Source organism: Balaenoptera musculus, chromosome 1, assembly GCF_009873245.2.
Source record: "Balaenoptera musculus isolate JJ_BM4_2016_0621 chromosome 1, mBalMus1.pri.v3, whole genome shotgun sequence".
In the NCBI taxonomy this organism is placed as follows: domain Eukaryota; kingdom Metazoa; phylum Chordata; class Mammalia; order Artiodactyla; family Balaenopteridae; genus Balaenoptera; species Balaenoptera musculus.
This window is the reverse complement of record NC_045785.1, coordinates 22837242-22864139: the sequence shown is the minus strand read 5'-3', so window position 1 is coordinate 22864139 and position 26898 is coordinate 22837242. Positions and strand designations below refer to the sequence as shown.

The 26898-nt window shown below is 42.1% G+C and overlaps 1 protein-coding gene across 2 annotated transcripts; it reads left to right on the top strand.

The window, feature by feature from the left end:
* Nucleotides 1-935: 935 nt before the first annotated feature.
* Nucleotides 936-26800, top strand: SRSF4 (serine and arginine rich splicing factor 4). 2 transcript variants are annotated; one of them, XM_036833585.1, is made up of 6 exons: nucleotides 936-1184; nucleotides 16913-17055; nucleotides 17947-18059; nucleotides 20950-21164; nucleotides 24961-25050; nucleotides 25311-26800. In XM_036833585.1, the coding sequence occupies exons 1-6, from the start codon at nucleotides 1078-1080 to the stop codon at nucleotides 26119-26121; spliced, it is 1479 nt and encodes a 492-aa protein (XP_036689480.1). In that variant the 5' UTR covers nucleotides 936-1077; the 3' UTR covers nucleotides 26122-26800. The 2 variants fall into 2 exon arrangements, with proteins under 2 accessions (XP_036689480.1, XP_036689490.1); XM_036833595.1 differs by lacking the exon at nucleotides 936-1184 and adding an exon at nucleotides 17378-17526 and having other exon boundaries at nucleotides 16931-17055.
* Nucleotides 26801-26898: the final 98 nt, after the last annotated feature.

Sequence of the window (26898 nt, the reverse complement as noted above, 5' to 3'; positions counted from 1 at the left end):
CAGAGGACAGAGATGGGAAGACGTTTCACTGTATATCATTTAAACCAGTTAATGAATTATCCGTTCAACATATAATTTTTAAAGTAAAAACAGCAAAGAAACAAAACTCCTTTGTGGTTCCAGGTAAACTGGGTTAGTGAGAAGGGAACCAATATTTATTGAGCTCCTACCACGTTCCAGTTACTGTTCCAAACCCTTCCACATATACTTTTAGTTACCCTGGTAGTCCATTGAGATGGGATAAATTATTCTAATTTTACAAGTTAGAAAGGAGATTTAAAAGAAAATAGGTTAAGTTGGTCCAGTTAATTTAGCCGGTGTCAAGCCTAATCTAGCTCCAAAGTTCCAGCCTTCTCCACTCTCCACACTGCTTCCACTGAAGCAAGTCACCCTATTTTTAAAGTAATATTGGCATTACTTTATTGGGCACTTACGATGTGCTGGGGACAGTACGCCTATAATTCTCAAAACAACGCTGGAAGGCTGGAATTACTATCCCCCTTTTACAGAGAAGACAAACGAGGCTCAAAAGGGAGGCGCGTAACGACCCCAAGGTCAGACACTTAGACGGTTAGAAGCCAGGTTTAATTCCAAATCTACTCTAAAGTCGAAACCACTCCCGGATCAAAGGACAAAAGCAGAAACATTCGAAGAGCTATGGGGGAGGTGCGGACACTTCCGGGGAGAAAGGGGAAGCCAACGGACTACGGAGGGCGGCGCAGGCGCTGGCGCCAAGCTCGCGAGAGAACGTGCCCGGGGCCTAAAGGCTCCCGCACCGCCCGCGCCGCCTGTCGATCACCTGGCCCCGCCCCGCGCCGGCGCGCCTCCGGGCACGCCCCGGCCGGGCGGGAAGCGAACGCGCGCTCCCTCCCGTTACCCTCCTCCTGCGGGAAGGGCGGGGGAGGCTGGAGGCGCGTGCTCGCGAGCTGCGTGCTCGCGTACGTCGCCGGGTTCGGCTGCGTCCGTCCCGCCGCCCGCCCGTTGCCGCCGCCGCCGTCGCCGCGCTTTCGCTTCGCCGGCCGCCGCCTAGGGGGGCTGGGGCCGGGCCAAGCCGCCGCCGCCGAAGCTGTTGCCGGGATGCCACGGGTGTACATCGGCCGCCTGAGCTACCAGGCCCGGGAGCGCGATGTGGAGCGCTTCTTTAAGGGCTACGGGAAGATCCTGGAGGTGGATCTGAAGAACGGGTGAGGAGGACGGAAGAGGGGCCTGCCGGGTGGGGACGGGGCCCCGGCGGTGGCGGGGAGGCCGCGGGGACGGGAGTGGGACGCCTACCCCGCGCGGAGCTGCCGGCCTGCTCCGGCTCCGCCATAGTCGCGGCGCCTCGGGGGCGCGGGTAGGCCCCGGTTCCCACTGCGCCTGCGCGGGTGGGGGTGGTGGAGGGATAATAGGAGCGATGGTGAGGCTCTGAGTGGGACGGGGAGAAGAAAAACCCGAGTGGGATTGGGGCTCCGGGAGGGAGGGCACAGCTCCAGGGCTCTGGGGAGGCCTGGGTTTTTCCTTCCCAGGCGCTGGAGCCGGAGCCTGGTTCATCTTCAGTAGAGACCGACCTTTCCCGCTCTGAGAGCTGCTGGAAACAAACAGATTTCCTCCTCCCTTTTCACCTCTTCCCCAGTCTAATGGATCAGATGGTCACAACGCATCTCTCCCGGGGACGGGAGCTCTGAAGGGACGCCCTTTTTAGACTTGCCATGTGCTACACTTTTTTGGGCGGGAGACTCTAGTTTGAGTAGTCTAGGGACGGTTTCGAAAGTATCGGCTTGCGGTGCTGAAAGCCTTCACCGTTCCCTCTACAAGGGTAAATTAAAGTCTTAGCCTGCTATCTTTAAGACTGCGTACAGAGTTTCCATGCTGGGGTTTCCGTTCTCCAACTTGCCAAAAAATTGTTTTGTCGTTGTAGAATTTGTTAGAGAATAGTGGCCACCGTGACTAGTCAACTAGTTGATGTAGACGGAGACCTACAGTTAGGAAATTGCTAACTTGTCACCCACCCGGGTATGGTCTGTTACTTGTATTCCTAATCTACTTTGGTAGAGCAGGGCCCGCAGGGGCTACAAGTTTCAGGGAAAGCATGAGGAGTCAGCCCTGGAAACGATATTCAACAGGGAAGACTGTGAGAACCGGGAAATGTTAGGTAGGACTTCAAAGACATGTATATAAAAAAGTAAAAGGAGTGGGGAAACGTTTTAGGGTACTAAACCTTGGCTGTTAGAAGAACTCTTGGCTTTTTTTTTTTTTAAGATCTACTTTGCAACAGGTCTGATATGGCTAGAGTTTACTCCCCAATGTAATACTAGCAACTAACACTTGAGAAGTTATGAAAGATACCTAAGTTGAACATTTGAGAAAAATTGGAAGCTACAATGTACTCAAACTGTTGGCTGGGTTTAAAATTTTAACAAGTCATTTCAAATTGATTGTTAGGAAGGATCACCTTCTTACTAAGGAAAATGTCCTCCATCAAGTGTTTATTATGAATGCTGATTTCTTTTAGAGTAGAAGGTTTAGGAAGTTACTCATTTTGTACAATAGAGCTCTCAGTTCTTAAACGTACTAGGATAAAGTGGGCGGGGGGTTGTTCTTGTGATACATATCATATGTCTGAACAATCAAGTTCAAACCCCCAGTTTTCTTCAGAGCCCAATTAAGTTGACAGAGTAAATTTTGTGGGGAAAGCATGGGTTTTGAAAGCAAACAGGCCTGGGTCAAATCGTAGCTTCACCACTTACTACCTATGGACAAGTTACTTCTGTGATTCTGAGTTTCCCCATCCACCAGGAAAAGGAAGATTAGAGATAATAGTTGTAAAGCATTTGGCTCATAGCTGTAAATGGTAGCTATAATCAAAGGGATTTGACCTTGATCATAAGGAGACATCTTAGCTTAAGTGTTTAGTAACACAAAGCGTATTTGGTTAGGTCTATTCTCTAAGGTTACTCAAGTGATAGTGAGCAGGAAATGATGTTAATAGGAAAGCTAATGAATGGAACAAATATGTTGATAACTGACAAGATGCCTCTACTGTGCTAAATGAAGGGAGGAGGCAGAAAACCAGTTCTGCCCTTGAGTGAATTAAGTGCTTGTGGTTATAACATACACTTTGAGTTAAGCAATGCTTGCTCTCAATTTAAACTCAAGAAGTGAAACTTGGAATGGTTTGTCTGAAATAGGCTTTGAAGTGTGGATTGACTGGGGCTTGAAGTGTCTGGGAATAGTGTATGTCATAACTGGTGATGGTAGAATAAGGAAGAATTTTGAGATATAAACAGTCTAGCTTGGATTGAGTCTCATGAATGATCTAGAAGTTTAACAACATAAATCAGAAACAACAACTGTAAGATTTTACACTAAACATTCAAAATCATGGATGGGAGTTCAAATGCTCTGGAGGGAATAATTGAGCAACCTGAGAAATGGTGATCTAAGAGGAAGGATCAATCGATCCTTCCAGGACCCTAAATACGTGGGTCTCTTGGGGAACTATTCATTTTTACAGTTGTGCTGCTAAACCATGATATGCATGAAATCTGTGATTGAAAGTCAAGGGAGGGCTTCCCTGGTGGCGCAGTGGTTGAGAATCTGCCTGCCAATGCAGGGGACACAGGTTCGAGCCCTGGTCTGGGAAGATCCCACATGCCGCGGAGCAACTAAGCCCGTGAGCCACAACTACTGAGCCTGCGCATCTGGAGCCTGTGCTCCGCAACAAGAGAGGCCGCGATAGTGAGAGGCTCGCACACCGCCATGAAGAGTGGCCCCCGCTTGCCGCAACTAGAGAAAGCCCTCTCACAGAAACGAAGACCCAACACAGCCATAAATAAATAAATAAATAAATAAATAAATAAATAAATAAAAAATAAATACATGCATGCATGCATGCAAAAAACCCTCACGCCGACGGTTGGTCATTCTAGACCAATAAAATCATTTAAAAAAAAAAGAAAGAAAGAAAGAAAGTCAAGGGAATGAAGAATGAGAAGTCATTTTAGGGATTTGAAGGCAGGTGTCACAGTCACCAAACAGGTGCACCTCCTGGTAGCATTCAGGAATCATTGCAGAGGAAAATGACTTCTGAACAAAGGACCAATGGTATATAGATGTATTTCAAGCAACTGACTGGATTAGATGGCAGTAGCACAGAGGAGTTTGAAAGGATGGCATAATTTAGCAACGTGTAAGCTTATAGTCCTGGAAACGTACGAAGGATAGTAGAGCCCCTTGAGAAGCCTTTTTAACATATCTGGATTGTGATTATTAGTAACTGAAACTCAAAAGATTTTGGATGGTTCGGGCTTTGAAGAACTGCTGAAGAGTTCAAATTTGTAGAAGTGAGATTTATCAGTAGACCGTAGCTATGTTGAGCTGAAGGGTTGTAGGTAAAGTTCTGAATTAATTAAGTAGGTGTAAAGCAGTGGTGTAATAGAAAGTTGACCAAATGAGGCAGCAGATGAGCTCTCCAAAGGAGATTTAGTATCCAGGAGAACATTTTATGGACCCTCTTGGGATTAGGAGAAGGGAGGTGTATGCAGTAATGTATTGCCTGCTTTTATTGTACCAGGTAACCCTGATCTAGATTGCCTTAGTTTTAGAGAACTCCTGGAAAGATGGTTTAGTTTGAGGCCACGAACATGACATAAATCTCCCATGACAACATAGGCCACTCCAGATCCCCTCTGGTCTCCTCCATTTGTATGTGCCACACTAACGCTAGCAAGAGCCACGGTGGGCCAGGGGTCAAGGAAGCAACAATATTAGCAGCTGTTTATAGCCTTTCAACTCTGTGGTAACTTTTGCTGTCTTTGATTATTTGTGAATTCTGTGAGCTTTCTTTTTTATTAGTAAATCACTTTTTTCATGTAAAATGTAGATTTTTTTTTTTAAGTACAGTACTTTCTTTTGCCACAAAATATTGTGGTTTTGGTCTCAGATCTTTGTATTTTAATTTTCTTATATTTTAGTTAATGAATGAAACATATCACATTCTGAGATTATTTTATTTGCCTAGTAGCTGGACAGGTAAACCCCCAAACCATTGAGGGTTTGGGGGGGGGTTGGTTTTGGTTTTTTGTTTTAGTTGGTTAAATGTGTGAATTAACGCTCTCCAGGGAAACTTGGCTATAAATTTCAGAACCTTTGTTTCATATTACAGACAGTGAAATTGTGAACAGCCAGAATTTTCAGGGGTGTCCTGGTCTGTGTAGTTGGATTTTCATGATATCTAAGTATTACCAAGAAGTTTTTTGTTTTCATCCTCTGTTTAAAATTCCTTCAAGTAGAAGATACCCCTTAGTTAATTTTTTAAATATGTTACGGCTTTCAGCGAGTCAGGTTGTTGTTCTGTTTGTCCCTGAGCACTGTAGGGCACTGTTAGGCCTGAGATACTGGGATGAATCTCTGCCAACCCCAGAACCTACACAGGGATTTTCTCTTTTGACTGAATCCTTGATGAGAGCTTGTTTTTCTTCTTGTCTTTTAAAGAGGCAATAAGGAAAATATAATTGATGTTCCAAGTTATTGGTTTCTGGTTAATTGAACTGGTAGTTTAGTATTAAAAGCCCATTCTTGGGAATTCCCTGGCAGTCCAGTGGTTAGGACTCTGCTTTCACTGCTGAGGACCCAGGTTCAATTCCTGGTCAGGGAACTAAGATCCTGCAAGCTGCATGGTATGGCCAAAAAAAAAAGAAAAAAGCCCATACGTAATCTGTATAACATTTCAAAATAGTATGTATTTATTTCTGATTATAAAAATTTTACATATTTATTGTACATTTTTTTAAATATAGAGGACAAAAATTAAAGATGACAGTATCTGCACTTTGAGACCTTGTCTTTTTTCCGCACGCAGGTGCATGCACTTCTTAAGCCTCCCCGCCTCCCTTTTTCACATTGGATTCGTACTGTACGTTCTGTTTTGTAACCAGCTTCTCCCTAACAGCCTGATCCTTTTGTCATTAAGTGTTCTCCCACAACCTAATTCTTAAGGGCTACATAGTATTCCCACATATAAATACTATTTAATGTACATAAGCAAAACCATGTTGCAAGACATTGCGGTTGTCTTTGGTTTTGCACTATTTTACACGTATATAACGCTGTGGCAAATATCCTTTATGTAAATCTTAGGGCAGATTCCTGAAAATGGACTTTGGAGTCAGAGTGTATACAGTTGTCCCTCAGTATATTCACAGGATTGGTTCCAGGACCCACTGCAGATACCCAAATCTACGGATGTCCAAGTCCCATAGTCGTCCCTCCACACCCACGGGTTCAACCAACCCAGGATACGGAGAGCTGAGTGTACACATTTTTAACTTTTGCTACCTTTTGGTTTCCATGGTATTTATTTATATTTTCACCTGCTGTATTTAAGAGTTCCTATTTTTCTGAACTCTCAACTACTCTTGATCATAATTTTTTAATATTATGACTTTTTAATTAGAATGTCTAAAAATGTATATTAGGACGTTATCTTGCAGCCTTTAAGCCTTATCTTTTTAGCCTACCAAGCATAACAGGTTCAAGAACTTTTTTTAGAAAATAACTTTTTGACTGATTAGAAAATAAATACAGGTGCATTGTAGATAATTTAGACAATACCAAAAGCAGAAAGTAGAAAAGAGGTATCATTAAGAATCCTTTTAACATAGACAAGGTCTTATGTGCAATTTTATGTCCCACTTTTTCTGCTTAATTTTTCTCATATATTTTTTCTGTTACATTAAAATCTTTCTCATAAACATCATTTAGGGCTGCATAAAATCCATTGTATGGCTATATCATGATTTACCCAACCATTCCTCCTAGGCTGTCTCTCAATTCTTGCTGTCCTGTATAACCTTGTGATGGATATCACGTGCAAAAAACTTTGTTTGCATTTTAATCATTCCTTAGGACGGATTCTATGAAGTAAAATTCATGTGTCACAGTAGGAGTGAGCATTTTGAAAGCTCTTGATGCGTATAGCCAAATAACTGCCCTGCAGAGCCGTGCCAGTTACACTTGTAGCAGCAGTGCATGAGCACGCCCATCATGGCAGCCTCGTCAGCACTGAGCCCATGGTACTGTTCAGAGTCTTTGCTAATTTAACAGGTGAAATGGTTTCAGGTGTTTTAACCAAGAACTTTTTCCTAAACAAATAAGAAATCATGAGAAACAGGGCTATGGATTAAGTAGCATTCTGTCATTGTTTTATTCATAGTATCGAATGTAACTGTTACAAATGTGACCAAGTTGTTTTTGTACTGAAGTCTCTTGCTGAGGTCAACATACCTCCCCCCAAAATATATTAGGTAGGTTACTTTTTTTCTTAAGCCATGGGTAATTTTTAAATTTCTGTCATTTTGAAAAGTCATTGCCAAGAAACCATACCATGCTGCGGTTTGACCAAACGTTACCACCTTAAACTGCCCTGGCTTGAGACTTCCACTCCTGTTGCTGGTTTCCCAGTCAGTTTGTGATAAGAGTAAACATCGTCTGTAATTACTTGGTCAAATCATTTTAAATCCCTATTCCTCAGTTTTATAGCTTGCTCCTCCCTTCCTTGTTGATGTATCATGAATAAAAGGGCCACATGAAATATTTTTCCCTTCTTAAAAGGTAGGCACAGGATGTAGACTAGATAAAATATGGTTTGGGTTCCCGATATTTTTGGATACTTCCAAGTAACCTAAACAGCAAATTGTATTTTGAGATCCTCGGAAGAAAGGTGCTCCAAGCATCTGAGAGAATACTATTGGGGGTGGTATTTATAAGTTTGTAAGCTAACACTGAAATTTTAAAATAAGTGTTGTCTCTAGTTTGTACTGACGGGGAAACTGAGGCACGGGGGATTAAATGACAGGGCCAAGGTTACAAAATGAGTTATTGACAACTCTGGAAACTGAAGATCTTTCTTATTCACATACCAGATAGAGCATGGGTGGTGTCAGCCAAAGTTGCTCTCTGTGTTGTTTCCTTCCAGACGATTCATTCCTATCCTTTGGGGCTTGCCTCCAAGGGTGAGAAGGTAGTTCAGGTTCCACAGCCTGAAGTCCTTAGTCTCTCTGCAGAGGCTTCCAACAAGCTGCCAAGTTACTGCCAAAAGTGAGACAAGTGCTATTTTTTTATGACGTTGGCCCCGGACAGAGACTGCTACTGATTCTCCTCAGGCTACTCTTTGCAGAGCTGAAGGGTGGTATCAGCTTTGTGATGGCTGACCAGGGTCGGATCTGTGCAAGTAGATGCAGTGAACAGTCTCTGTCCTGTTGTCATAGCTAGGGCTATCTGGTCTTGGAGTATCCTGAAGGTGAGGGATGGATTGTGCCCTGGATTTGCACGCCTGTATTTTGAGGAAATGCCCTGCATGACCTTTCCTATGTGTTGAGATGAAAGTCTAGAGGTCCTGGAACTGCACATGATGCCTGAAGAGCCACTTAAAGGGCCCTCCGCCGGGGCCCCCAACCATGTCTTGTGCCTGGATGCCAGATGGGGGCCTCCATGAACACAGACCTCCAAGGCCTAGAGAGGGGGAAACTGGAGGAGGGAGGTTTGAATTCAGCCGTCAGGAGTGAAAGAGGTGAGCAGGAGGCTTGGGCAAGGGGGTCAGGAACCACAGACCAGATGAACTGACTTTGAGAAAAGTTATTTCATGTGGATGAAATGAAGCTATTGATCCATTAATGTTTAAGGAATTTGAAACATCCATTAAAATATTAAGTGAATTAAATGACTGATTTTCAAGGGAAGGGCATCCCCAAGAAATAGCATGGGGAGTGGCATCTTTGACCAAAAAGAAAAGGAAACAGGGACCGTGGGGTGGTTATGAGGGACATGGAAACAGCCAGGATGGTCCCAAGAGGCATAATTTCTAAGAGGTTTTAACACCTGTCACCCTGCCTATAGTGTGGTTTTAGAGGTAAGTACAAACTGGTTTTGTTTGTAGCTTTGGTGTGGAATCAGGTAGTGTTGTCTGCTGAGTGTACACCTTTATTTCATTAACTACAAGTAACAGTGATTCTTACGTTCTAGGAGTTTTATTCTAAATTAGCAATATGACTTTCATCTCTTGAGTTTTTTTAAATTGTTTTTAATTTGTGATTGAGTCTTCATGAGCTTTAGTGTGTCATCAGGGAATAGTTGATCTCTTTTCTTGTGAGACCTTTTAATTTCATTTACCCTTAGTGTGGATAAGTGTCAGAAAATTGAAATGTACACAGGTATGACTATGTTTGCTCCCCTTTAAGGAAAGCAGCCCTGTTGACTTTAAAAGGTCACAGTGAAACACTTCATTATGACAGCGGGGTTATGGTTGTGATAGTTTGATCCACAAACTATTTGCAAGTATGTTGCTTCCTGCGGGTAGTCCCATTTTATAGGGTAGAAATATGGAAGCAGCCTAGTAAAAGTGAATTTGCTTAGTTCATTTTTGAAAGGCTTTTGGATAGTTGAAACAAAATGGCAAATAGGCCCATAGACCAGTTACAAAGTAAGACTAGATTTGAAATTGGTTACAGATTCCTCTCTTGCCCCTGCTTTCTGAAGGAATTTTGTATTATCACTTAGTTTTTAGAATAATGATTGTTTCTGTTCTCTTTTCCTCACTCCAGTATGTGAGTATTCCTTCAGAGATGGGCTGGTATTTTCTTAATGATTTGTTATCTTTCTCTATTTTCCTAGACTGGTGTTAAAATTTTGATAACTGACATATAGGTTTGGTTCCACTGTTAGCTTAGAGGATGTTCACAACTTATTAGCACACATCAGATGCAGAAATGGTATTTCTTGCCATTTAATATTTCTCATAAGATGCTAATATTCATGTGGGCATTTGTCTTCCACAGCATATGATTTGATGTAACTGATTTTCTGTGCTAGAGCTTGTGTTTCTCAAACTGTTTGCTCTATGGACCACTTCTTTCCACTGGTGTGGAGATAGTAGAACGTGGTGATGAAGTGTTGATTTTAGGTTAGGACCTAGGGTTGAAGAATCCCAGGTGTTGGGTAGCCTTTACTTAACTGCTGTAAGCGTTCATTTCTTCATCTATGAGATTATCAGTAAATCTCAGAGTTGTGAACATTATTATAAAGGATTTTGAAAAGGGAAAGAGTCCTGGTGGGCTAGAGTAGTCATGTTAATAGTGGTTTGGAGTTGAATCAGATCATAGATGGCTGTCATCTGCAAAGTACTTTTCTGGTTGCTGCCATAATCTTTGTATAATTGGAAGTCTGTAAACTTTATAGCATTCTTTGATTTCTCATCCATTTTTCTCCCACACCATTCATGCTTATATTTTTTGGTCCCGGTCACCATTCCTTACAAAACTAATTAAATGCATTCTTAAATACATAATACTGTCAATATCCATTCACATCTACCACCTCTAAGCCCAACCTTCCATCATCTCTATGCTGGTCTAATTTTTGCTGAGCCTTAAAACCAAAGACAGATTCCAGGGGTTAATATGGGGCCACCAGAATGGGGATTGCACAGAATAATCTTATTTTTCCTCTATTCTTCTAGTCTGTTATGTTCTGAACCCACACATGTTTTCGGAAGGACCAGATGGCTGACACTGGCTAATGGGAACCAAAAGACGAGTGAAAGTAACCTGGTTGTCACATACTCCAAGCTTAGGGGTGCTTCACCTGCCCCAAGATCAATTTCTTTTTTCCTCTGGAGAATTGACCCAGCTGTATCCAAAAAACGTTAATACAGCCTGGCTTATCTAAGGTTAGATTATCAAGTCAAGCAGCAGCATTTGTTGAATTTGAAAGGATTGTGCTCAGGACTGTGGGAGAAAAGAAACAGCTGCCTTTACAAAGGCACTGTGACCTTGTGGTTAAGAGCTTGGGTTTTGGAGTCAGATGGACCTGGGTTCTAATCCAGCTATACCGCTTAGGAGCTCCTTGACTACAAGCCAGTTGCTTAGCCTCTCCCAGTCTCATTTTTCTCATTGTAAAATGGGAGTAATAGTAGTAGTAGTAGTGCATTCTTCGCATATGATATGAGGAATGAATGAAATATTATAGATGAATTATTTACTGTGTGCCAGGCACTGTTCTAAATATTAGCCTTTGTTAATATTAAAGAGCTCATAATCAAATGAGAGGATAAGCACAAAGGAAAAAGAACAAGGCTTGAAAGGTCACCAAAACATTATCATGTAAAACATAAAATTGAATAGAAGTGCTAATGCTAAAGACAGTGCTAAAATGCTTAGAGTCCGGCAAGTTTCTGAGACTTCATGAAAGAGAATTCTCAAGTCCATGGAAGATGGTTGCTGTGATTCACCTTGCGTAATCAAGGCATTCCAGGTTTAGAGAATGGCATCAACAAAGATCTTTAGGAGTCAATATAGACCTCTGAGCAAAAGAATGATAAAGCAGCTGACTTTCCCCACTACATTTAAAGAGACAAGTTGACTAAGTAAAAATAGCCATATTCTTGAACGAAGGAAGGTGATCAAACAGGAAGAGACCGCCCTGGGGGCCCAGCAGAATGAGCACACTGTAGAACTAGGCAATGCACTAAGTGGGCAACCAGAGAAGAACAGCCAAAGGCAATGACAGTGTTGTTAGGAGTGAATCAGGTGGTCAGGGGACCGAGAAGAGAGGAATCATGAGGTAGGTTTTCTTCTTTGAAGGTGGGGAAAGATCAAGTGCAGACTGAGCTGTGGCCAACGTTTGCAGACCAGGAATCCACACTAGCTCTAAGCAGAGAGCTCTTGGTGTGCGGGAACTGCCAGTTTGCCGACGTGAAAAGAGCCCCAGACTGGGTACTGGTGAGCCCTGAAGTCGCACCCCAGCTCTGCCACTCAGTGAGCACGGGTAAGTCATCCACCTTCCACGGGTGGCCGTGATGGCCCTCCCTCCTCTGAGGCTAAAGAGAGGGGGGCCGGAATGCCCAGAGCAGCCTCCTTCCTGTCTCAGGATAAAAAGGATCTCAGGAACCCACTTTGTGTGGTAGGAGCTCCTAGTGGTGGGTTATAAACAACCCTCAGTTACTGGGATAGTCAAATTGCAACCATAATCAGTGACTCAGAGCAGTGAATGTGACATTGGTTAATTCTACTTTGAGGGCCTGACCACTGCTTCCCTGGAATTTTGCAGACCTTTGGAATTGGGGGCACTTACATGGTTGTCACTCACAAGCTTTCTCTGAGTTGGCCTCACCTGAGCACTAGAGAGTTGGTTGCAGAAGTGTCTTTCTGCAGTTTTCCAAGCACTTTATGCAGAGAGCAAGAATTTTCGTTTTTTATTACTATCCTGTTAGTGTGCCCTAACTTTTTTCACCTCATAACACAAGCTGGCTGAAGCATAGGATCAACACTGAGTGCTTTGAAAGAAAGCTGTTTGATTCCTGTTCACTGAATGCCGTTTCTTTCAGGGTAGATTTAAGGGCTCTGCCCTTAAAGTACATTGCTGTTGACCCTAGTTTCAGGGTTCAAGCCACCCCATGGGTTAACTTCAACAGATGAAAATTTTTCCTTGGCTACAGCAACATCCCTAATCCTGACCAGCCATGGAGAGGTTCGGTTCTTGCAAGGAAAATGAGTGAATGTGGGAATGGCTCACCACATTGGGAAAACAAAACTCACATCCTGCTGATGGTTGGCTGAGGACTGTCATGTCCACATACAAAGAAAAGCATGTGGCACAGTTTTAGGACAAAGGTGAGCAGAGATCCACCGTGGAAAGGGGCAAATTTTTCTTATAGAGAGAACATCCAAGGCGTGCCCCGGCGGTAAGCAGTACTGGCGGGTGACAGCAGGCACACGCATGGAGGCTTGCTTTCCCTCGCTCCTCGCCCCCACCCCCCGTCAGTCAGCTGGTGGTGCGCACCCCCTTAGTCACGCCCTGTCCGGTGAAGATGTTTGGAAGACGGAGATGGCCCTAAGCCATTTCGGGAGGGGTGAGATAGACTCCCCAGCCTCTTCAGTAGGACATACAGCGTGGTATTTGGGACCATTGGTGTAGGTCATTAGATCAGGGGAAGACTATTCAGCAACAACACAACCTCAGGTGGTAATTTTTCTTGGGTGAAAAAGTGTGATTAACATTTTGAAAATTGAAGTCTTGGAGTACTTTAGTTTTAAAAACATGTCATTCCAGTTCTAGCATTTCAGAGTTCTGACTGATAGTCTGAGCAGTACATCAGCTGTTGAGTGAGAAGACCAGCACATTGGCAGTGGTATAAGAATGGACTAAAGTTTAGAGCAGCCCACGTAATTCAACGTGGCTTTTGTTTGTCGTATCCAGAATACCTGTCTATAGTTGGTAAGAATCATGGTGCCCACTTTTCTTAGAAAATGGCAGGAATTCCTCGGCCATCATTTTTTGACTAAATTTGTTGGGATTAAATGTGATCTAGAGGAAAAGAGTGGGAAAAGGCAATAGCAGAGAAACATTGAAGAAAGGAGTTTTTCTTTTAATTGAAAAAATTTACATTTAATAGTTAGGCCATGCTTTTTGTTCTTTCACATAGGTGTAGAGAGAAAGGTCTAAAGATACAACATCTGGGAGTCAAGCCAGAGGAGGCATATTGGTGGGGGTTTGATTTGGTTTGGTTTTTATCAGTCCCTACCTTAGAGGGATTTATTAATTTGTAGTAGATTCATTCTCCTGAATTCCTTCATCTTCTTCATTCTCATACTAGAATTACTAAAAGATGGTTGTTTTTAATAGAGAAGAGGAGGGGTGTCTGCAGCTAGAATTGAGAAATTTATCTGCTGGGTTATGTTTGTAAGGCTTATCTACCGGTCACACCAGAGATATGTCTACATAAATACACACATGCCGACACATAGTGTGTGCACACATGAATGCGTGTATTTTATATCCCTCCTTTGACAGATGATTCAAAAGGAGAGTACTTTTCGGGAGAGGAGATTACTTTCACGTTTTTTGCTACAACGCACAAAGGGATGTTAAGATCGATTTAGAAAGATTCTCCCGTGTTACCAGGAAGAGCTTTGCTTTCTTAAAGGCACTAGAATTTAATTCAGAGACAGTTAAACTATTTAAATAAAACTAAAATTTTATCCCATTGTTAAGCCAGAGGAGGACGAATTTTCATTTTAACTGTCATACTTTTGATGTTAGGAGAAACCTCAGAGATATGTAGTATAGCTCCCTCATTTCACAGATAAACTAGGATCCAGAGAAATAAAGTGATTTAAATGTGCTTTTCAGAGTTGGTTTATTGCAGAACCAGGACTAGAACCCAGGCCAGTTCCCGCTGCTCCAGTCTTAGGTAGAGTTCTGGAGTCATGCCACAGGCTTTGAATGTCAGCTTTGCTGTTTTATTATGCACATTGTTTAATGCGATGTGCCTCAGTTTCCTCATCTGTAAAACAGATAACAGTACCTGGCTCTTGGGTATTGTCATTATTAAATAAGATAACGTTGTTTAGTACATAGAGATTACTTAGTAAATATTAAGTACCATTTTATTGTTGCTATCTAGTCTTCCTGCCTTATTTGGGGAACCCATTCACTCCACTTACTTACCAATTACTCCAATTACTTACCGAGTGAAGTAATTCTTTCAGTAAAACTGATCTAAATAAACAGTGATGTGGTAGAAGCAACCACACACTGGTCTGGTCTTTACTTTGCTCTCAGGACAGGAATCCTATCAGGTATGGTTTATGGTGCAGGAGTATGGTTTAGTCTTCCAGGCCCACCCAGCATGTCAGTGACAGAAGTGACAGTCAGGTTCCTGATTTAATCCTTGGACTGGACTTTGACATTAAAATGTTCCAAATAGATTTTGTGGCTTTTCACAGAGTAGTAGCCAAGATTTTTCTGTGAAATAAATTTGATCTTAAGTCAGCTGTTTTAATAAGTTACTAGGATATCCCCAAAATGTGGCTAAGTAACTTGCTTGTTGAAGAAAATGGGGTGTTCTGTGACTTCTTTATTTAATCCTTGGGAGTCAGCGTTGTCCTTATGACATCACATCAGATGAGTTAGGGGCATTGAATGGTTCCGAGCCAGTGTGAACTCTTAGAAGGGCGTGGAGGCCATTTTATCATGCCCGTGTTGGATGTTTTCTCTCATCCCTCTATACTTGGCATCTGGGCAAGTGGGCAATGCAGACCTGTGACCAATCTTGACAACTAAATTAAGGAAGGTACTCTTGGGGGCAGGAGGTATTTTATGATCTATTTAGGAATAAACCAAAGCAAAAAGTAGTTAGAGTTGATTTTTTTTATTAGCTCTTTTTTATTTATTTTGTCTCTAAAAATGATAGTATAGCTTTTCTGATGACTCACTCTATTTAGGAAAGAAAAAAGTAGCTGCAATATATTTTACCTATTAAAGATTTTTAATGATCATAAAGCACTTTTTAACATAGCAAGTTATTGATTTGGAGAGGCTTTACTTTGTCAAATATGACAATCATGGTCAAAATCATTCTTATTACGCTGCTCGGCAATTCCAGCTTATGGAAGTGTGAAACCATGTTTTAAAGATTTCATAACCCATAAGTTGAGCCAGGTGTCTTCTGAATTGTGTTATTACAGAACATTTCCCATTAAACACTGGGTGTTTCTGTGTTACTTTTCTTTAATGGAGTTGAGATTCAGTGCCTCTTGAAGTTTGAATGCCACTCAGAGACATTTCAGCATAAAGAACCCTCCAAAGTTTTTAGCTGTACATTGTCACCTTGAGAGACTCTTGTTTGATAGAAACTCTTTAATCTTTAGTAAAGGAAGAATTCCTCAATTCTGAGTTCTCTCACTTAGCATGTTGCTGAGTACAGCATTACATGCTGAAGAAACTGGAATAATTTTGGTCAGGCTGGATGAACTTCTGGCAAGTCTTGTAACCTGTCTTTAGTTTCAGTAGGTGTAAACCCGGAGGGAAACTGTAGTCAGTATCTGCCTATATACATAGCTCTGTTAAAGTTTAAAGATGTTGCTTGTAACTTGTATGATTAAGATGGTTTTGGTTTTTAGCTATAGGCAGTGCTCACAAAGCTAGACTTTTCACAGCCACATCAGAGCAAACTAAAAGTTTCTTGATAACAGTTGATAGGGCCTTTGTTTAACCTTGCTTATAAATATCTTACAAATTTTGCCTTTTAGTTTTATAAGTTGTACTCTTCAGCAGGCATTAATAGGATTGGGGTAGGGGGTTGTTTTCTTTTGGATATATGTTAAACCACCAAACCTGTTTGCTGGGAAATTCCTAGCACTACTGTGTAAAAGAAGTTTGCACAGTTGTATATAGATTTTAGAGAATTTCAGCCTACCAATACCTCATGGAAATGAATTTGGAATATCATGAGGAAGAGAATAGCTCCAGATTTTTTTCACTGGTAGTTTCTAGAATAGTTAATTCACTTGTGACTTATTTGTTTAGGTAGGTAGAGAAATGGGAACTTTAAAATTTTTTTTTCTTTCACTGAGGAGAGTCAGGGTACTGTGATTTTTTTTTTTTTTTTTAAACCTGGTTTGTTATTCCATACATGATTTAACAGTTAAGACACAGTGCCTAAATGTAGGTCTAATTGTTCTCTAAGATACCACTTTGGGGCTAAAGCTAAAAAAAGAAAATGAGTTTTTATGTGACTTGAAAGAGCAAATATTCAATCTTGTAGGATTACGTATTTTAATACCTTATACCAAGCATCCCTGTGGAGGTCTTTGCAGTTGCCACCAGCTACTTGGGGAACAGAAGAAGTGGTCTGTGTATATTTAGCCAGCCTCCTATTAGAAAGACAGGAGTCAACCTTCAGAAGTCTCCCTGCCCTCTTGCAGTGCCCGCGGGCACAAAGCTGAGTGGTTTCTGCTAAAGGGAAGAGAAAGCTGATCCGTAGTTTGCAAAACCCACCTAACCTTTGCTAAGCATGAACCTCATTGCTTTCTCTTTAATGTTAGTGAAGCTGGGTGTCAGAATGGTGCCAACCAGGACTTTGTTTGCTTTCTTCTAGATATGGGTTTGTGGAGTTTGATGATCTGCGAGATGCAGATGATGCTGTTTATGAACTGAATGGCAAAGACCTTTGTGGTGAGCGAGTAATTGTTGAGCATGCCCGCGGCCCGCGACGAGATGGCAGTTACGGTTCTGGACGCAGTAAGCATTTAAAGGGCATTTGTATCAGTGACATGCCTGTTATTAAATGTTAATTTTTAAAGTAATTAATTAATTAATGTTACATTGAAATGTATTGATATTTAAGCCATTTGTTTTATAAATTTATGTATCTTTTTAAATGTAAAATTGCAAATAAACATCTTTAATAATGTTTAATTGTAATTAAATTAATGACATAAATTTCTTGTTTTAATACTTTATAAATATGTTTAATGATGTGTGTTTGTGTTGTTGTTTTTTTTCTCTGTAATGCAATTGTTTAACATAGATTTAACAAAGACCTCAATGTTTTAATTAAAAGAATCCTTTGAGGCTAAGATGACTGCCTGTTCCATTTGCTGACCTTGGGTTACCTTTCCATGCGTGGCTCTTTGAACCATTGTGGCCCTTGGCTGACCAAAAACAGGAAGCCATGTGACGACCGCAACCTTTCCCCATTAGACCTGGGTGGTGAGGATCCCAAGGGTTAGACACAGATGAGATTAAACTGAAATAGGTGCCTGAAAATCTTTTTTTCGTATAAAATGTTCACAAAAACTTTAATCACTGTGAGTAACGCCAGTAACTGATTTAGTAATTTGGTTAGTTATTTCTAAATTGTTAAATTGTTGATAGTTTTTAATTTATGCATGTTAATTTTAAATATAAATATTAATGAATATACATACTTACAACTTTGTAAATTAAATTAAATTTTCATGTTAGCTGATTGCTTTTTTTAAAATCTAGATTAGAATTAAGGGTGGGGATAGAGTTAAAATATATACTATTTGGGGTGGGGGTAGATGGTATATTTAAGGGGAATATGTGCTGTATCATTTTTTCTTTTTCCTCCACTGAAGTAATCTCATCTATTTGAACCTTCCAAAGGTGGATATGGTTATAGAAGAAGTGGCCGAGATAAATATGGCCCTCCTACCCGCACAGAATACAGACTTATTGTGGAGAATTTGTCAAGTCGGTGCAGCTGGCAAGACCTAAAGGTTTGGGCCCTGTTAACCTTCTGGGTTACAGCTGGGCAGGAGTTAAGGTTGAGTTAAGGAAAGAGGTTATTTTATGCAGGCCCAGGCACACAGAGAAAGCTTTCCCAAAGCATTTGGAGATTTTCCAATTAAAGTTTCCATAGGAACACAAAAGACACTGGAATCTCACTGCTACTGTATGCTATGGGGCCAGCATGCTAAGGACAACCTATGTTATGTGAAGTTTTCCTGTGTAGAGAATGTTACAGAGAGATAACAATGTAGTTTCTCCCTAATAAAAGAAAAAATTGCAGCCAGCTGTTTCCTGCAGTATTAGTTGTAATAGGCAAGTTTGTGTCAGCTTCCAGTGTAGAGCCTCATTGGTGAAAATGACTATCTGACCCATGTTCTTTTCTAAGATTTGTTTTTCATTGAATATTTGTCCTGAAAGAGTTTTAATGTCAAAAAGTACAGTCCAGTGGTGTACTGGCCATGCAGTGTACTGATCACAGCTCGTTTTTTGAAAATGGTGTTGGTTTTTAATCTCAAAAGGGAAAAAACCTTATTGAGCATGCCTTAACCTGGATGGTCTTAGGAGGGCAAATGTAAAGGTTGCTCAGAGTTTCCTATCTCACTTCTCATTTTTAGTCCATCATTAAACAAGTCATCTCTAGCAAAATGAGTGAGTATGTTTAGGTTCAGCAAAAAGTAGTAACTTATCAAAGCACTTTTACATCTTTTTTTTTCTTTTTTTAATGTGCTCTCAACAGTCTTTAGCAAACAAAGATAAGATCCAGAAAACGTTAATTCGCACAGTTGGTCTTAGCAGAAGAGCTGAGACTAAAACATATGCTGGTATTTTTTCTAGTACACTGTGTTGGTTGTCAGTATTACAGCAGGCCCTTACTGAGTGTCTGCCAACAAGACTGTCCTCTCTGAAGGAATGACTCCAGTATTCTGAGAGTTAAGGATTGAACATTATGGCTAGAAACTAGAAAGGCTTCCCAACTTGCGGTTAAAATGGAGCCTAGCCAACGTCCTCAGTTGGTTTTATACTTCTGTGTCTTTGGCAGTTTCCCTCTCAGGAAAGGAGGGTAGTCGAGCCAATTTCCTAGGAAGTCAAGGGAGCCTTCAGAGCAGGACTTTGGAGCCCACCTGCCTGGATGGAATCCCAGCTCTGCCACTTATCAGTTATTTTACTTCAGCAACTTACTTTCCTCTTGCACTTCATATTCCTCAACTATAAAATGGGAGAAATACTCATTTCTACTCAGAGTTATTGTGAGAAATGAATGCATTTTTATATAAAAAGCCTAGAATGGTTCCAGGCACAAATGCTAGCTATTAATCATGGAAATGCAAAAATAAAACTAATGTAAGGTGGTATATTGTTAGTTTTTAAAAATGTGTAAATTCATAATAGCCAGTGGTGGCGTTGAGTTGAAATTTATAGAGTAGTGGCATTGAGAATTGGTCGTTTTACCCACGGTGTGGGTGGTGCTAAGAATTTAGGTCCTTAAGTCTGGCTGCTTATGTTCAGACCCCAGCTCCTTCACTTACTACCTGAACGACCTTGAGCAGTTTGCTTAATATCTCTTGTATTTCACTTTCCTGTAAAATAGGGATAATGATTGTATCTACCTCATGTGGCTCTAAATAGGACTAAATTAATTAAATCCTACCTATCATCCAATGAACATTCAATATGTTAGCAGCTATTATTATTAATTTGGAAGTATGGCAATATCTCAACTTGCCCAGGATAGTCCCAGGTGTGGCATAACTTAATAGCATCTTCCTTTACTCTTAGATGTATCCCAGTTTGGATGATAAATTATATGGGCTCCCTGCCTTTTTCCCAGAGCCCCCACTCCTGCAAATAATTCAGCTGAAGTAAAGAAATTTTTGCATGAAGACGGTCATTGCTAGATTATGAATAATGGCCAAGGACTGTATATAAAACCCAGAAATCCCAGAAGTCCCAGCAATTGGGAAATCCTCAGAAAAAGTATTGGACACACTAATTATGAAGAATGTAATGTATGTTAAGACATGTAAACATTTTATGATGCAGTGAGTAGAGGAATAGTATCAAATGGCATATAGTCAGTGTTTGTAACTTTGCAAAATAGGGAGAGGAAAGCAGTAACAAAAATGAACTGCTATTGAATATTCATGTATTCATTCCACAAATATTTATTATTGAGTATATATTATATATAAACAAACATGGGGAAATTGGCTACAAGACCCCAGATTTCATTTTCTTTTTAAACACTAATCACATGTTCTCTTATTTATATATCACTTCAGTATTTATCTGTCATGTGAGTTGTATTCTCTCTTTGGGTTATATTAAGTCCTCAGAGAGAATGAGGAAAGAGGCTTATAATAGTGAAGCGACATGGGTGGTCATTCCACTTTGAAGCCAGAGCTGGACAATATTGTTCTATCGTCTTTTTGTCTTTCGTAATCCATTTTTGAATTTGTTTACCTTTTACCTTAGATATTTATTCACAGCTATACATGTTTTCAATAAGGATTTATGATGAAATGCAAAAGACCTGAGTTAAATGTAGTAACTTGAGCTTCTAAAGCTTCTGTAAACAAAGAACTTGCCACTATAAAATTTGGGAAATGATAGTTAACTAAAAAATTTTATATTCAAACAAAACTATTTAAAGAAACAGTTAAATTATTTATTTATTATCTCTACTACCCACCTAATGCCTAACACTTCAGAGAACCTCAGTAAATGGTCGGTGTGTAGCTGTAAATACTTAAGAGTCGACTTCATTCTGAGGAAAGCTAGCATTTCTTCCTAAAGGAAAGGGAAAACTTTCATTATGATTGTGTTAGATATTTTCACAAAATGTGTCTTAACCTATTGGGGGGTTTTGTTTTTCTTTAGGATTATATGCGTCAGGCGGGAGAAGTGACCTATGCAGATGCTCACAAGGGACGCAAAAATGAAGGGGTGATTGAATTTGTGTCTTACTCTGATATGAAAAGAGCTTTGGAAAAGTTAGACGGAACTGAAGTCAATGGCAGAAAAATCAGATTAGTTGAAGACAAGCCCGGTTCTAGACGACGCCGGTCCTACTCCAGGAGCCGGAGTCACTCAAGGTACTAATAATGTGTTGGCGCTTGCTGTAAATTCATTAATGAGCACATAGATAATCCATTTTCATTATTCTGTTGAAGTCTCAGTACCATGGTTCTGTCTGGTCCAGTTACTCAGAACTTTGAACTGAACATTTATTTGCAAAACTCTTGAACTCTTTTGTCATGAGTACAAATAGAAGTAAAGTCCTTTCTCTGATGCAGGTATCAGTGACCTTCTCTCACATTTCTTCTTGGGTCCCCTAAATCATACCATTACTGGGGGTGAACATGACCACTCACCCCTTGTTACTCTCCCAGATACTCCAGCTACTCAGGAGTGGAGACTTTGTCTTATTTGGCAGCTGTTTTGCAGATGAGCCAGGCATTTGTGAACAAGACACACATGGTCCGTGCCCTCATGAAACTCAATCTAGTGGAGAAGACGGGCATTGAGCAAATAATTACCATTGTGATAAGTATGTCAAAGGGAAGGTACGCGGCCCAACTCGTCCGGAGAGCTGGCAGAGGCTTCCCTAAGGACTGTCATAGAAGCTGAGACCTAAAGGATGAGTTGGACATGGTGGGCAGAGAGGGGGGATAGTGCCTTTTTAGCAGAGAGAGCAGCGTATTTTGAAGGCCCTGTTGTGGGGAAGGGGGAAGCAGAGGAGCATGGCTTGAGATGAGGTAGAGAAGAGCGAGATCCTGCTGAGCCACAGGCCAGGTTAAGGGTTTAAGAGTAGCGGGAAGTCATTAGTCTAAGCTTTTCAGGTTTTGTTGTTTTGTTTTTTAACTCTTTATTGAAAACAATACATAAAGCATTAGAGAAAATACGAACTTTGAGTCCCCTTATACTTATCACCCATCCAGCTTCAGTATCTTTCATTTTGCCAGTCTTGTTTCATCACCCCCTCCTACTTCATTGTTTGAAGGCAAATCTAGACATCCTGTCATTCTGCCTATAAAGTGGGTATCTCTAACCTTTTATTTATTTATTTTATAAACTTATTTATTTATTTATTTTATAAATTGATTGGTTGATTTTTGGCTGCATTGGGTCTTCGTTGCTGCACACGGGCTTTCTCTAGTATGGCACGCGGGGGTTACTCTTCATTGCGGTGCACGGGCTTCTCATTTCGGTGGCTTCTCCTGTTGCGGAGCACAGGCTCTAGGCGCATGGGCTTCAGTAGTTGAAGCATGCGGGCTCAGTAGTTGTGGCTCATGGGCTCTAGAGCGCAGGCTCAGTAGTTGTGGTACACAGGCTTAGTTCCTCCGCAGCATGGGGGATCTTCCCCAACCAGGGCTCAAACCTGTGTTCCCTGCATTGGCAGGTGGATTCTTAATCACTGCGCCACCAGGGAGGCCCTAACCTTTTAAATAAAACCATGAGGCCATACCACAGCAACACATCTGTATTCACCTTTCCCCAGTTGCCTCAAATATGTATGTATTTTTGTAGTTGGTTTGTTCATATTAGAATCCCAACTAGGTGTACACATTGCAATCAGATGACATGTGTCTTAATTCTCCTTTTAATCATGGCTGCATCGTCCTTCAACCTCTTTTTATTTTCCATCCATTTAGTTGTGGAAGAAATGGTTTTCTGTTCTGAAGATTTTTCCGTAGTTGAGATTTTGCAGATTGTGCTCTTCTGGTGATGTTTAGCACATCCCTTTATCCTGTCCCTCATGTTTCCTATAAAGTCATACTTAGGTCTTGCGGGCATTTAGAGTAAGGCCAGTATTTTAGCAGGTGCTTTGTACTTCCTGTTGCAGCACTTGTGTGGTGTCTGGATGTCCCACTTTGAGTGATGATAACATGCGTCCGTGTGAGCCGTCCATTATACAGTTCTGCGCCAGCATTCCACCTAACAGTGGAATTATTAACATCTGCTGAGAATCGTTACCTCGAGCCATTCAGCTGTGGTTGTAACATGATGACTTTCTAGTTTTCCGTTCTTTGTGCATTTAAAGGCTGTAGTTCTATGAAGGATGATTTCCCTCTTCCACCCTTTTGCTACCACCCTAAAATAAATTTTTTATAAGAAATGGAAAGTGAAAGTTGATACATTTATTTACCAATTTTCAGTATATTGAATGTGCCCAGCAACACCCAAAGGTGGTGGTGAGGTTGCTTGTTTAGTATTATTTTGAATGAATTCTTGGATCTTTGCATATTTAATGTTTGATCCATTGCAGTCAATTTGTTTTTGCTCAAATTGTTCTGTCTTTGGTCATTGGGAGCCCTTCAGGTTGGCTTCTGTGTCTTTTGGTTTTGTTTGATTTTTGTGTGACTGTGCTTTACTAAATATTTCCGCAAATTTTTTATTGCAGCATTTTCAAACATAAAATGTTGAAAGAATAGTTCATAAACACTCATATGCTCTCCTTATAGCTTCAACATTTACTAAAATTCTGCCTTTCTCTCTGTATATTTATAGACACGCCCTATACATTTATTTTGCTGTAGCATTTGAAGGGAGGTTGTGGAGAGTGACACTTCACCCCCAAATACTTCAGCGTGTATCTCCAAGAATGAGGATAAGCACACTTCTGTCTTCCAACCTAAGAACATTAACAGTGATCCCATAAAGTCATCTAGTGTCCAGGCCATATTCAGATTTCCCCAGTTGTTCATGGCTGTCCTTAGAGCTGTGTTTTCTCCTGGCCAGGATCCATCCAGTCATGTATTGCAAGGGGTTATTGGGTCTCTTCAGTCTGAAGCAGTCCCCCTACCTCATCCCCCCACCCCACCCCACGACAATTACTTTTCTTAGCTTTTTTTTTTTTTTTTTAATACTGTCCCACATTCTGAATTTATGTTTCCTCTTTGTATTGTTGTACTTTATCCCCTGAGCTTCCATAAACTGGAAGTTAGGTCTAGAGAGGTGTGATTGAGATACAGATTAAAAATTTTGAGCAAGAGTTCTTTCATAGATGATAGTACCCAGGAATCTTTGGAAGTCTCTTTCCATCATGATGAGAGGTTCCGTCTTTGCCTTTCCTGCCCTGCACCTGGAATTGGTCATTTTCCCCAAGGAGCCCTGGTTGCTTTTGGTAGGAAACGACAGAGTCCACAGTCTCGGCTTATTAGAGACTCTTTAATCTTGGAGGGTACAGTTGACCCTTGAACAAGCGGGGTTGGGGCGCCAGCCCTTCACATCCGCAGTGCCCACACCTGTGGATTCAGCCAACCGCAGATCGTGAGGTACTGTAGTGCATATCTATTGAAAAAACCCCATGTGTAAGTGGACCCGGGCAGTTCAGACCCATGTTGTTCAAGAGTCAGCTGTATTTTTAAAACAGCTCTCTGGTCTCAGTTGAATAAATAAGTGAAGGGCAAAAGTGTACGCAGGAAGGCTGGTTAGGGGGCTGCTGCGGTACCAGGGAGAGTGGTGGTGGCTTGCTGGGGGGCAGCCGAGGTGGATGAACTGGAGAAGATTGAGGGGAGAATCAACAGTGCAGAAGACGGTGAGGCAGAGAGGGGAGTCGAGGGTGGCTGTGGTTCCTCGTGTGAGGAACTGGTGAATAACAGTGGCATCGGTGGGAATAAGGAAGGAACCCAGCAAAAAGAGCACGTCTGGGGGGCAGTGGGTTCAGGAATGGAGGCACTACGAGTTTCAGGCAGGCCATTCCAGGCGGAGTGTTTGCGGGTGACTGGATCTCTGGGCCCAGAGCACAGGAGAGAGTTCTCTTTCAGCTTTGTGCCTGGACACAGCCAGGGCCATGCATATTTTTTGATAGAAAGGATGTCTGAATTGACTCTTTTCAGCCAGCATTTTGTCAGCAAGTATTAAAAAAGAAAAAACTTTCTCCCCTAGATCTCGCTCTCGAAGCAGACATTCTCGTAAGAGCAGAAGCCGAAGCGGCAGCAGCAAAAGCAGTCATTCTAAGAGTAGATCCCGATCCAGGTAGGTCTTCCTGGTATTCATGCAGGGCCCACATGCACCGTTTCCCACTTTGGTGTTAATGGTGTTCCCAGTCTTCCCTCACCCCAGGATTCCCAGCTGTGGACTGGAGTCTCGGGGGTTCAGAAAGCAGTCCTTGGCCAGCACAAGCCGGGCTTTGTATTGTGCGGCACAGCTCCACACATAGCTTTAGTCTGTTCTTCTCATGAGCAGCCTGAAAGTACGAAGTCACATGCGGCTTCGCCGTCCCCATGTCTCCCCAGGTCAGGGTCCCGTTCCCGGAGCAAGAGCCGCAGCCGCAGCCAGAGCCGCAGCCGCAGCAAGAAGGACAAGAGCCGGAGCCCCAGCAAGGACCAGAGCCGGAGCCGCAGCCGCAGCGCCGACAAGCGCCGCAGCAAGAGCAAGGACCAGGCCGAGGAGAAGGTCCAGAACAGCGACAGCACCGGCAAGTCCAAGAGCCGCAGCCCCAGCAGGCAGAAAAGCAAGAGCAAAAGTAGAAGCCGCAGCCAGGAGAGGGGCGCGCAGGAGAAGCGGGGCAGCGTGAGCCGAAGCAGAAGCAAGGAGAAGAGCCTGCGCAAGAGCCGCAGCCGGAGCCGCAGCAAAGGAGGCAGCCGCAGCCGGAGCCGCAGCAAGAGCAAGGACAAGAGGAAGGGGAGGAAGAGAAGCAGGGAGGAGAGCCGCAGCCGCAGCCGCAGCCGCAGCAAGAGCGAGAGGAGCAGAAAACGGGGCGGCAAGCGAGACAGCAAGTCGGGCAGCAGCAGCAAGAAGAAGAAGAAGGAAGACACCGACCGCTCCCAGTCCAGATCGCGATCCCGCTCAGGCTCGAAGGAGCGGGAACACGCCAAGTCCGAGTCCGGCCAGAGGGAAGGCCGAGGGGAGAGTGAGGATGCTGGCGCCAATCAGGAGACCCGGTCCAGGTCAAGGTCCAATTCCAAATCAAAACCAAACCTCCCGTCAGAATCACGCTCCAGATCAAAGTCCGCCTCAAAAACCCGATCCCGGTCCAAGTCTAGATCCAGGTCTGCGTCCAGATCGCCCTCCCGGTCTAGATCTAGGTCCCACTCAAGGTCCTAACTGGCTACGACCACAGCTGGAACTACCCAAGAAGTCTTTTGTACATGTTTGGTAGCCGTAGCACAAGTGATTGAAGTAGAACATATGTCACTGCTGTACATTTTTAACTCCCGTAATGGTGTGTCTACAGTTGTTAAGTCTAAGCGCTTCCTCTCCATAAAGCCTCCTGGCGTCAGGCCTTCCTGCTCGACCGAAAACAGTCTTCTCTTTGAAAACCCCCTTTACTCATGGCCCACAGTAGAATATCCAAAATGCCTTGGCTTTGAGGCCTGGCCTTTCCTACAGGGAGCTCAGTACCTGGATGGCTTTAAGGCTGGAATGATGACATAGGTAGGTATGGTGAGTTCAACCATTTTGCCCTTGAATTGATGCCCTTTGATGTATGCCATTTAGTGAAAGTGCTAAGTCTTAAGTTTCCTACCACTTTGGTTTCATATTTTTGGACTTAACAAAGTTGTGAATAGCACAGTCGAGGAAAATTGATACCTGCAGTAACCCATAGGAAATAAACTGTAGAGTTCCATATTCTGGTATTGTGATTATATTGTTTTATATTAAAAAAGAAAAGAAAAGAATTTTTTTTAATTTTATTTTTCCCCGTCTTGCAAAGTATAGTGACCCCTGTTTCCATTAAATTTGAATAAAGACTATTTTTGCTTGACAAAATTTCATGGTGCTTGAATTGACATTGCATTTCCTGATGCATCTTGATATCTTTTTCTTAGCATAGAAAGTTCATGGTATAATGGCTGTTTTGTTCCTTGAGATCACCCATGG